This window comes from Cherax quadricarinatus, chromosome 8 (assembly GCF_038502225.1).
Source record: "Cherax quadricarinatus isolate ZL_2023a chromosome 8, ASM3850222v1, whole genome shotgun sequence".
In the NCBI taxonomy this organism is placed as follows: domain Eukaryota; kingdom Metazoa; phylum Arthropoda; class Malacostraca; order Decapoda; family Parastacidae; genus Cherax; species Cherax quadricarinatus.
The window spans coordinates 7,648,846-7,660,991 of record NC_091299.1 but is presented as its reverse complement, the minus strand read 5'-3'; the positions used below and the strand labels follow the sequence as shown (position 1 = coordinate 7,660,991).

The 12,146-nt window shown below is 40.6% G+C and overlaps 1 protein-coding gene across 10 annotated transcripts in view; it reads right to left on the bottom strand.

The window, feature by feature from the left end:
- LOC128685375 (collagen alpha-1(XVIII) chain) overlaps positions 1 to 12,146 on the bottom strand; it is an 836,546-nt gene that overhangs the window by 151,384 nt on the left and 673,016 nt on the right. For 8 of the 10 annotated variants that reach the window (XM_070082820.1, XM_070082822.1, XM_070082821.1 and 5 more), the window contains 5 exons: positions 6,237 to 6,377; positions 4,850 to 4,948; positions 4,549 to 4,702; positions 4,138 to 4,259; positions 3,580 to 3,609 (listed from right to left, as the gene is read on the bottom strand). In XM_070082820.1, the coding sequence (XP_069938921.1) occupies positions 3,580 to 3,609; positions 4,138 to 4,259; positions 4,549 to 4,702; positions 4,850 to 4,948; positions 6,237 to 6,377 (546 nt within the window). The remainder of the gene's footprint in view (positions 1 to 3,579; positions 3,610 to 4,137; positions 4,260 to 4,548; positions 4,703 to 4,849; positions 4,949 to 6,236; positions 6,378 to 12,146) is intronic. The other 2 variants (XM_070082823.1, XM_070082826.1) reach the window with 1 other exon arrangement.

Genomic DNA, 12,146 nt, shown 5'->3' with positions numbered 1-12,146 from the left:
ATGGGTAGCAGTGTGGCCCACTGCTGGTGCAACATGACTCATGCCACTGCCAACACCACCACCACCTGCTGCCCCACGCAAATTACGCATCTCCATTGAAACAATATCATCATCTTCACTATCAGTTCGTGGTGTAGGGCCATGGGATGTACTCCTTTCCTTGGAATGGCATATGACACACTACCAGATTGCATGCTGTATCGCACATACTATCACTTTACTGGAGAATATTCCCCCTCAATATCACAACTTGAACTGCTTTCAATAGCTTCGAAATCATATCACTTTCATTACTCATGTCCGAGTCCTGTACATGGGGAAACAGTTTCCTCTTTCGTCCTGGTACAGGTGCATGTGAATGAGACAGCCCAGCACCAGACGTGGAAGGCTGTGGGTCATCTAGGTTTTCATCACGAATTACATTATCCTGGGCACTGCTTTTGGTTACACCCTCCTGAAACCATGGAATTCACTTTCACTGGCACTTCCATTGCTGTTAGAACTATCACTTGAGAACAGAAGACCTCCAATTTGGTGAGGAGTAAGGTACTTCTTACCGCAAGGCACTGAGTCCCCAATTTTTTTCATACTGCGCACACCCAACACGCAGACCCATTCTCTCACATGTAGGCCTACCAGCTTTCTCCCGATTGATTTGAAGCCGCCAGAATTTACACGTATTAATACATCAAAAATGTTGGCTCGTAAGACGTATATATACAACCGAAACAGTCAAAGGGTTAACTAGATCTTGTATAACCCCTGTGAGTTTGGTGCTTCCTAAGCTTTATAAACTAGATACTGAAGACGGGACATCAACAAGCTTAGTCCTGCTATTGCCGTCACAAATAATTACAAATCACTAAACCTAGTACTTACTAGAAAGAGGAAGAACTTATAATCCTAATCTATCTAAACCCACAAGGGCAGAGCAATCATGTTCTATGAGAAATAACATATGCTGCAGCATATGCCTTGGGGAAAGAAAGAAAAGATGCAAACAGGAATGACTAGGTAAAAAGAAAGTGTATGTCTTTTTTTTCAGCATTTTGATGCCAACCCAAATCCTTATTTCAGTAATATGGAAAAATATTTCTGAAATACTTTTGGTGATTTAATTCACTAAATTAATAAGGAAAAATTTAATAATGCAGGGGATTACTCTACAGTGATTAATGAAGTACTTTTCTTCCTCTAAGATTTTCATGCGATACCTTGAGAATGCCTCTTCTGATAGACTCCAAACTATCAATGCTGGTACATCTTACATGGAACAAGGTTTAGATTCTAATTGGGCTGTGTACCTGGAGTTTACCTGGAGAGGGTTTTGGGGGTCAATGCCCCCGCAACTCGGTCTGAGACCAGGCCTCGTGGTGGATCAGGGTCTGATCAACCAGGCTGTTACTGCTGGCTGCATGCAGTTGGTCAGGTACTGACTTTAGGTGCCTGTCCAGTGCCTTCTTAAATACAGCCAGGGGTTAATTTGCCAATTTTATAAGCAAAAATAATGTGCAATTGAGAATGCCTCTACTTATTAATGCCTGTAAGTCCTATGCAGAGAAAGGTTTTCAATGCTATCTGACTCCTTTCAGGTACAGACTGTGTAAGTCCCAATTTTATTTAAAACATTTGGGCCTATTTTTTCTGTGCTATAATTGTGAATGCCTTTTCTGAACAGCTTCAAATCTGACTCACTGATGCACCTAACCAAAAAAAAAAGGTTCCACAGTTTCAGGCTGTGTAGGTGCAAATTTACCACTTCAATGACATAAGTAAGAGAGTGAGAATTACCAGAGATTCCATGCAGTAACTGGAGAATGCCTCTTCTGATCAGCCTCAAACTCAATGCCGGATTAAAGTTTACGCTGCTTTTTGGGCTATGTACGCAGCATTGAGCTAATTTTATTAAACATATTGAGTTATTGATTTTGAAGCAATAACTTGGGAATGCCTCTTCTGACTGGCTTCATATATAGTGGAAGATTCCAATTGGTTTTGGGCTGTAAAGGCAACAATTTGCCAATTTTACCGTACAAACAGGAATATTAAATTCCTAAAGATAACTTGAGAATGCCTCTTTATATTGACTTCAAACTTTCAATGCTGACATATTTTACATAAAGAAAGATTTGGATTTTCACTGGGCTAAGTAAGTATCAATTTGCACATTAGGAGTATTATACTAATCCTTTTTAGGGCTCAAGAATTGTGGAATTAAGCTAAAAATTTAATTTTCCACAGTCATATTTTTTATGCAACTCCTTTAGTTACTTAGGAGATACAGTATTAATATTGATCTTACAGCTCTTGATGTAAAACTCATTCAAGCTATTTATTATCATTTTTTTAAGTCTATGCTCTATCACATCTTCTCTCATAGAGCAACTGCCATGATTTACAAAAGAAGTAGAAGAAATGATAATAATGATCAGTCAACTGGTTTCTGATATCCCCACTGCTCTTATATTTTACTTGTGTTGGACTGGTTTGAGTTGCAGGTCCTGAACCCGTTGATAGTGCTACTGTACAGTTCCGATGTGTCTTGAGGGTGCTGATCTACAGTTCAAAGGTCTTCGTGAAGGTATTAGGGTATAGGTGACAGACTTCTTGAGTGTCTACTCTACTCTGTCTTACTTTTTTGGGTTATCCTAGGTTCTCTACACATATGCTGCTATGTATGATAATTCTATGTAACTGTATTTGTGTATACCTGAATAAACTTACTTATTTACTTACTAACTTTCTTGGGTCTTCTAGGCATATTTGGGAGGACTGAATTATAACTCCTAGGGGCCTTGAAAAATTTCAATTGCAGCTCCTCTGCCTCTTGGGTTTTTTGAAGTACAGTTTTTGGGCCTCTTGTGTACGTTGAGATCCAGAAAGCTTGGGGTATGGGACACGGGATACCTCCCTTGAATCATGTAGTGACTGAAACATATCTAGCTATGTATTTTGGCATACTATGGATGATCAGTGTAACCTAACTGATGTTATGATGGAATCATATATAAATATATTTTCTATTATTAAAGAAGTTTGTGCAGTAAGGTTTATATAGTCTTGTATATTTGTAGTTGCTCCAGAGTACTGAGATTAAAGTCTCTCCATCCCCAATACATAAACAATTGGTTCGCAACACAGCAGTCATGGGCTACACTGTAGGGTTTTAAAACACTTTGTTTGATGGACCTATGTACCAGAAAGACTGAAGTTTCAAATCAATGATAATAAGAATTCTCAAGGTATCGTCTGGTAATGAAGCTGAGGGAAAAAAGATAAATAATATAGCAAATTTAGAATTAATGTATCCCCCTGTTAAGGATAACATGTACTGTAATATCAAAGATAATAAAAATATTACAAAATAAGATCTACTTTACATAGGAAATGCATAATTTAAATAGCACTGAAACAGTAGAGATATTCAAGTATTGTAATATCTTGCATATAATTTTTTTACAGGCAAATGTGATTGTCACATAGGTATCAAAAACTTCACAGTGGTGTAATTTTTTTACAGGCAAATGTGATTGTCACATAGGTATCAAAAACTTCACAGTGGTAATGTCTTTGTTTTACCTTGAACATCGACCGAGGCTTCCACATTGGCTGCATCAGGAAAGAAGGAATCATGGTGTACATCATAAGTTGTGGGAATATATTGGAAAACAAAGTGAGTTATCACTAAGGGGTGTGTATTGCTCAGCAACTTGGTCCATGAGTGAAAACAGTGATATATATATACATATATATAAATACTGTATATACATTATGGAGATGATGTTTCTCTTCTGATTAGTCACCCCATCAGAATAAAATACTTGTGAGGGAGTTTGCATGCACTCAAATATACGTACCCTTCATCACTGTACACTTCATCTCAAATTCCCACATCTTGGGAATTTGAGATGAAATGTACAGTGTTTTGATCTACACTAAATTATGGATGGGTCTGGTGCATCAGTGGAAGGTTGGACAGCAGTACTACATGCATGAAATCTAGAATCCAGCATAGCACACGTATATTTGGTGACAGACATATACAGCAACATTAATGTTGTCTTTAATGAGAATTCAGCAATTTGACAAAAACAACCCATTTGCCAAAAATCACAACATATTATGATGAGTTCTTACATCATAGCCAGAGTTGCCCCAACCAGGTTGTCCTGGAGGACCCTGTGGTCCCCTCTCCCCTGGCACTCCTGGGGCTCCGTCAAGTCCAGACTCGCCCTTGGTTCCCTGCACCCCCTCAAAACCTGCAACACAGGATGAGCAAGATTTATTGCTAAGTGTTACTGGAAAGAAAGGATCTTAGCCAACTGTTTGGAAATATCTTTTTCTGAATGAATATGCTGTAGGATTTTAAACTGAGTGTCAACTAGCCTTGTACATTATTCAATAGGTTACCTAAAGATTTTAGCTTTACAATATTATTTAATATTTATTTTTCATACATGTAAAATTAAATGGGATTCAATCAATACAAATCACATTTGCATGAGTTTTACACAGTACTATCAGCATTACTCAAGTAATAACACCCACCACGACTACCAGGATGCCCTCGGTCACCCTTGTCTCCTTTTTCCCCGTGGACACCGCGCTCTCCTGGTGGTCCAGGTCGTCCTGGTGTTCCTGGGATCCCTGGCAAGCCATCTCGGCCTGCTTTTCCTTCAGGTCCCGGTAGCCCTCGTGGTATCTAATGGTTAAATGCCAGATGGTGATTAAATGGGAGTTGCTTTTCCAAGCCTGAATACTGATCCAGTTGTAAATATGTCTGTTAATACACAACAACAGTTTGGTACATGCTGTGTTTTACCATTAGTAGGTAGCAGGAACAGCTCACCTGTGCTATAACAGAAGCCACCAGACGTGTTTCATTGCAGAGACACTCACCACGGGGACCAGGAGGACCTCTCCGCCCACCACTGAACTCTGGCTCAGGCTGGTACATACACAGATGCAAAAATTATAAACTTTATTTTAACTCTTAAACTGTCCAAACATAGAGCTATATTGCTTGCGTAGTGCTCCGAATGTAGATCAACTTTTTTTTGCATGCTTTCAAATGGAGAAAATCAAGGTCGGAGCGCTACGCACGTAAACGTAGATTTATGTTTGGACAGTTTAAGGGTTAAGTGAATGGCATCATTTTAAAAACAGAAAATTCTTCAGAGGGATATTTTTTTAGTTGAAAGAGAATCCAGTTCCTCATTAAACTCAACATGTGCTCCAAGAGGGCTATGTGTACAATTATATGCATGTATCAAGATGAAACAGTTGCAAAACAAGCAGATCTGAATTTTGAGAATTTGAGAGTGTCATGATTCCCATAAACCTCAACCATATAATATTATTAAACTTATATCAACCGAATACTAGCATAACAGTTAAAATTCAGTCATACAGTTTTGCAAATAATAATTAGTAATAATGGATAAAACTCTAATAATCAGCAATGTGCAAAAAGAAGTAACAAAATAAACAATGCTTAACTTATAACAAATTCTTCCCTTCAAAATTTGAACACGTACCTCTTTTTAATAACTGTACTGTAGTATGTATATAGCATTCTGCATTGGTTATTTGTCTCATTGAATTTAAATCTTTTGTGAGAAAAGCACAATACAGTGTACTGAGTATTCCAGGGATACATCTTCCACTGAAAAATGTGTCCCTGGAATACACAATACTAGATTTACAATATCTAACAGTATCTAAACTTTAACCCTCTTGCAGGGTAAAAATATACAACTGACAGGCATAAAATAAAAACCATTAATTTATATTATATCTGCCCACTTTTCTCAGTGCAATATAAATAAAATTCATTTCAATCTATAATGCTGTGAAAAGTATTCTGATGCTGGATTTTACCCTCAACAATGTCTGTTGTCATCTCTGAGAAATGTCATTTGAATTGTCATTTCTACACACTTCTGGCAAATCTGGTACTGTATGAGTGATGTTGAATGAGTATCCTCTTTTTTGAATCAAATTCTGATTATTTATTTACAAAATATTATATACATACAAATATAAGTTTTTAAAGCTATTTAATCACTCACCTCATTAAAAACCTGATCAGTGTTTAAACCTGAGTGATCAAGGTATATGTGCATTACATTAAACCCACTGTGCTACATAAATGGCAAATTAAGACAACACTGAAGAGCAATAATGAAAAACAATTTGTAGTATACGTATATGAGAAAATTCATAAAGATACTTACAATGAAGTCCTCACTGGCTCCTGATCCCAGGTCAGGCAGGGAGAGGCTGGAGACCTTGGAGAGGGAGGAACCAGAGACACCTGGGGGTCCTGGGGGTCCTGGAGGTCCAGGGGGTCCTGCCACAGACTCACCAGGAGGTCCCTGGTGTCAATAGTTTTTTCCATGAACAGTAAGCATTTTATTTTATTTTGCAGAGATAATGATCGTGTGTGTGATAAGATTTCGGATTTGTGTGTGTACTTACCGCACCTAATTGTACTCAGCTCAAGTCTCAGTTCCTGGTCCTGCCTCTCTGCTGGCTGCTACTCGTATCCATCCAAGTCGGACCGAAACGTCGTCGTAAGCTTCTCTCTTTTATGTGCGGGTTATTTGTGTATTGTGTATTGCGTAATGAAGCCATGTATGAATATTGCCTCTACCACTTTGCTGTCTAGGTCATTCTGACCACTATAAGACTAAATAAATATTTCCTAATGTCCCTATGGATCACCTGAGCTTTTAAGGGGCTGAGGAATGAAACATGAGTGATAAAAAAAAATTGAAATTGAAAAATTAGGGAAAAACATGTTTTCTTACCAAAAAATAGTGCATAATTCTGGCAATATGTTGATGCAATCAGCTTGTTTCTATCATATTTCTAAGTACATTTTTCCAAAAATGTAATTTTTTTTGTTCCTGCTGTCATCAAGCGGACATGATGCCAATTCTATTTTTTTTTACTCCAAAAATTACGATTTTTATGACTGTTTCTATCCATATACACTAATTGGCACCTTCTGAGTCGACCACAGATCACCACACACACCACTAATACCCCAGTGGCCTGAGGGTCGCCAATGAGGTGAGGTGGCCCGGTGGTCTGGTGGCTAAAGCTCCCGCTTCACACACGGAGGGCCCGGGTTCGATTCCCGGCGGGTGGAAATTCCGACACGTTTCCTTACACCTATTGTCCTGTTCACCTAGCAGCAAATAGGTACCTGGGTGTTAGTCGACTGGTGTGGGTCGCATCCTGGGGGACAAGATTAAGGACCCCAATGGAAATAAGTTAGACAGTCCTCGATGACGCACTGACTTTCTTGGGTTATCCTGGGTGGCTAACCCTCCGGGGTTAAAAATCCGAACGAAATCTTCTCTCTAGGTGTGCCAGTCGCTGAGAGATGGCGTGCGACGACCATAGAGTTTCACACATTAAAAAAAAAAAAATGTTTATCTCAGGAATAAGTTATTGACATTTGTAGCCACAATTATCGATAACTAATGGACAGAGTGTCATGATTTTTGGACAGGTTATTGAAATGATGGTTCTGCAGAAATACACAAAGGAATTGCGATATTCCTTACCGTTTTGTTTTTATTGATTCCCCCCCAAAAAAAACCACTAACTTCAACATTTTATTTCATGCAATCTAGTGAAATTTTCAAGAAGTTATAATGTAATTGTATTATTTAGTCCTTTATCTTTCATCTCATATTGACTAGAACATTGTATGTCTTACCAATTTTGTAGTAGGGGAAAAGTTTTAAGCCCTATAGAATAGGGTACTATTTATTTTTTCTAACTTTAAGGAAAAAAGTCACTAAAAACACAGTGTGTAAGTTTCAAATGCTGCTTAATTCACAGTAAAAATTTCATTGAAATTAGACCAAAGGAAAAAAATCAACAGAAACGTTCCTCGCCCTTTAATGTCCAGCTGTGGCCTCATGTACTTGAGACTTGCCTCTCAGACAGGCTTTCTCTGTCTACCTTGTCAATTCCTCTCATTTTGTACATGGTAATCATGTCATCTCTGGTCCTTATGTCCTCTAGTGTCATCAGATTTAGCTCCTCTAGCTTCCTCATAGTTTATTTATCCAGCTCTGGGATGAATTTCATTGCAAACTTTTTCATTCTATCCAGCTTCTTACATGTTTACCAGATGTGGTTGACACAGTGGTTCCATACTGGTGCTGCATCCTCCATGGGCCTGACATGTACAGTATATAGTCATGAATGACTCCTTACTTAGATATCTAAAAGCTAGTCTTCAACTTGCCAGACACACATTCGCTGCAGCAGTTATTTAATTGATGTTTGCTGCCAGTAATATGCTTGGTGTAATACTCACCCCAAGGTCCTCCTCCTTGAGTGAGGTTTGCAGCTTTGCTCCTGAGCCTGTACTTCATCTGTGGTCTTCTTTGCCCTTTCTCAAATTTCCTAACTTTGCACTTGCTTGGGTTAAACTCCAGTAGCCACTTGTCAGACTAGGCTTGCAGCCTGTCCAGATCCATTTGTAGGCTTTCCTGGTCCATGTCTACTTGTATTCTCCTCATTAGTTTTGCATCATCTGCAAACAGGGATACTTCTTACCCTACCTGTCTTCAAGAGGGAGCTGGACAGGTGTATACCTGGACCGTCTTCTCTACCAGCGCTGGAGAGTATACTTGAAGAGGGTTTTGGGAGTCAATGCCCCCGCTGCTCAGTCTGAGACCATCTGATGTACGAGCCACAGCCTAGCTGGTCAGGTACTGACTTTAGGTGCCTGTCCAGTGCCTTCTTGAAGACAGCCAGGGGTCTACTGGTAATCCCCTTTATGTATGCTGGAAGGCGGTTGAGCAGTCTTGGGCCCTGGACACTTAGTGTGTTGTCTCTCAGTGTACTCATGGCACCCCTGCTTTTCATTGGGGAATGTTGCATCTCCTGCCGAGTCTTTTGCATTCATAGGGAGTGATTTTCGTGTGTAAGTTTGATACTAATCCCTCTAGGATTTTCCAAGTGTATATTATCATGTATCTCTCTTGCTGCATTCGAGGGAATACAAATCAAGGGACTTCAACCATTCCCAATAATTTAGGTGCCTTACCGTACTTGTGTGTGCCATGAAAGTTCTACGTACACTCTCCAGGTCAGCAATTTCGCCTGCCTGAAGGGGGCAGCTAGTGTACAGCAGTATTCCAGCCTAGAGAGAACAAACAATTTAAAGAGAATCATCATGGGCTTGGCATCCCTAGTTTTGAAGGTTCTCATTATCCATCCCATCATTTTCCTAGCAGATGTGGTAGATACATTGTTTTGTTCTTGAAGGCAAGATCCTCTGACATTATCACTCTCAGGTCCTTCACATTACTTTTTTGTTCTATTGTATGGTTAGAATTTGTTGTATACCCTGATACAGTTTTAATTTCATCAAGTTTTCCATACCTGAGTAGTCAAAGTTTCTCTTCATTGAACTTCATATTGTTTTAAGTCGCCCATTTAAAGATTTGGTTGATGCCTGCTTGGAGACTTGCAGTGTCTTCGATGGAGATTACTGTCATGGCAATTCGGGTGTCATCCGCAAAGGAAGACACGGAGCTATGGCTCACATCTCTGTCTATGTCATATATGAGAATGAGGAATAGAATCGGAGCGAGTACTGTGCCTTGTGGAACAAAGCTTTTCACTGTAGCTGCCTCAGACTTTACTCTGTTTACTATTACCCATGCAGAGTGACCATGCACTCTGCCCCAGGGCCAGACTCATGGAACTCTGTATTCATCAAGAACTGCAAGAAGTCCCTATCACGAGCTTTTACCATCCTATGGAGAGGGAGCAAGGACATGGGGGTCGTCCCACAGTTACTAAAAACAACAGACATAACCCCACTCCACAAAGGGGGCAGTAAAGCAATAGCAAAGAACTACAGACCGATAGCACTAACATCCCATATCATAAAAATCTTTGAAAGGGTCCTAAGAAGCAAGATCGCCAACAATCTAGATACCCATCAATTACACAACCCAGGGCAACATGGGTTTAGAGCAGGTCGCTCCTGTCTGCCCCAACTACTGGATCACTACGACAAGGTCCTAGATGCACTAGAAGACAAAAAGAATGCAGATGTAATATATACAGACTTTGAAAAAGCCTTCGACAAGTGTGACCATGGCGTAATAGCGCACAAAATGCATGCTAAAGGAATAACAGGAAAAGTTGGTAGATGGATCTATAATTTCCTCACAAACAGAACACAAAGAGTAGAAGTCAACAGAGTAAAGTCTGAGGTGGCTACGGTGAAAAGCTCTGTTCCAGAAGGCACAGTACTCACTCCCGTCTTGTTTCTCATCCTCATATCTGACATAGTCAAGGATGTCAGCCACAGCCCCATGTTTTCCTTTGCAGATGGCACCCGAATCTGCATGACAGTGTCTTCCATTGCAGACATTGCAAGGCTCCAGGCGAACATCAACCAAATCTTTCAATGGGCTGCAGAAAACAATATGAAGTTCAACGATGGGAAATTTTAATTACTCCGATATGGTAAACATGAGGAAATTAAAACTTCATCAGAGTACAAAACAAATTCTGGCCACAAAATAGAGCGAAAAACCAACGTCTATGACCTGGGAGTGATCATGTTGGAGGATCTCACCTTCAAGGACCATAACATTGTATCAATCGCATCTGCTAGAAAAATGACAGGATGGATAATGAGAACCTTCAAAACTAGGGATGCCAAGCCCATGATGACACTCTTCAGGTCGCTTGTTCTATCTAGGCTGGAATATTGCTGCACACTAACAGCATCTTTCAAGGCAGGTGAAATTGCTGACCTAGAAAATGTACAGAGAACCTTCACGGCGCGCATAACGGAGATAAAACACCTCAGTTACTGGGAGCGCTTGAAGTTCCTGAACCTGTACTCCCTGGAACGCAGGTGGGAGAGATACATGATTATACACACCTGGAAAATCCTAGAGGGACTAGTACCGAACTTGCACATGAAAATCACTCACAACGAAAGCAAAAGACTCGGCAGACGATGCAACATCCCCCCAATGAAAAGCAGGGGTGTCACTAGCACATTAAGAAACAAAACAATAAGTGTCAGGGGCCCGAGACTGTTCAACTGCCTCCGAGCATACATAAGGGGGATTACCAATAGACCCATGGCAGTCTTCAAGCAGGCACTAGACAAGCACCTAAAGTCGGTTCCTGACCAGCCGGGCTGTGGCTCGTAAGTTGGATTGCGTGCAGCCAGCAGTAACAGCTTGGTTGATCAGGCTCTGATCCACCAGGAGGCCTGGTCACAGACCGGGCCGTGGAGGCGTTGACCCCCGGAACTCTCTCCAGGTAAACTCCAGGTACTCATTGTACTCGATTTGTTAGGAAGTTATAGACCCATCTGGCAACTTTTCCTGTCATTCCTTTATCATGAATTTTGTGCGCTATTATACCATTGTCACACTTGTCAAAAGTTTTTGCAAAGTCTGTGTATACTACATCTCCATTTTGTTTATCCTCTATAGCATCCAGGACCTTGTCATAGTGGTCCAGTAACTGGGTCATGCAGGAGCAACCCCTTCTAAACCCGTGTTTCCCTGAGTTGCGTAACTGATGGGTATCTAGCTGGCGATCTTGCTTCTTAGAACCCTTTCACTCCCCTCAAGGAAGGTTCCTTGATGTTGGTGAGGGGCTCTTGATTTAGGGAATTGGATCTGTGCTCCAGTTCCACGAATTAAGCCTGAATGCCTTCCACATCCCCCCCAGGCACTGTATAATCCTCCGGGTTTAGCGCTTCCCCCTTGATTATAATAATAATAATAATTAGAACCCTTTCAAAGATTTTAATGATATGAGATATTAGTGCTATCGGTCTGTAGTTCTTTGCAATTGGTTTACTTCTTGCACCTAAAGTCAGTACCTGACCAGCTGGGCTGTGGTTCAGTGTGCAGCTAGCAGTAACAGCCTGGCTGATTAGGTCCTGATCCACCCCATGGACTGGGCTGCTGGGGTGCTGTTCCCCCCAGAACACCCTCCAGGTATACTCCAGTTATCCCTTCCATCATGTCATTCACGTTACAAGAAACAGCACCAACCTGAGTACTGACCCTTGTGGAATCCCATTTGTCACATGCACCCATTCCCACACCTCTTCTTGGACAATCACTCAT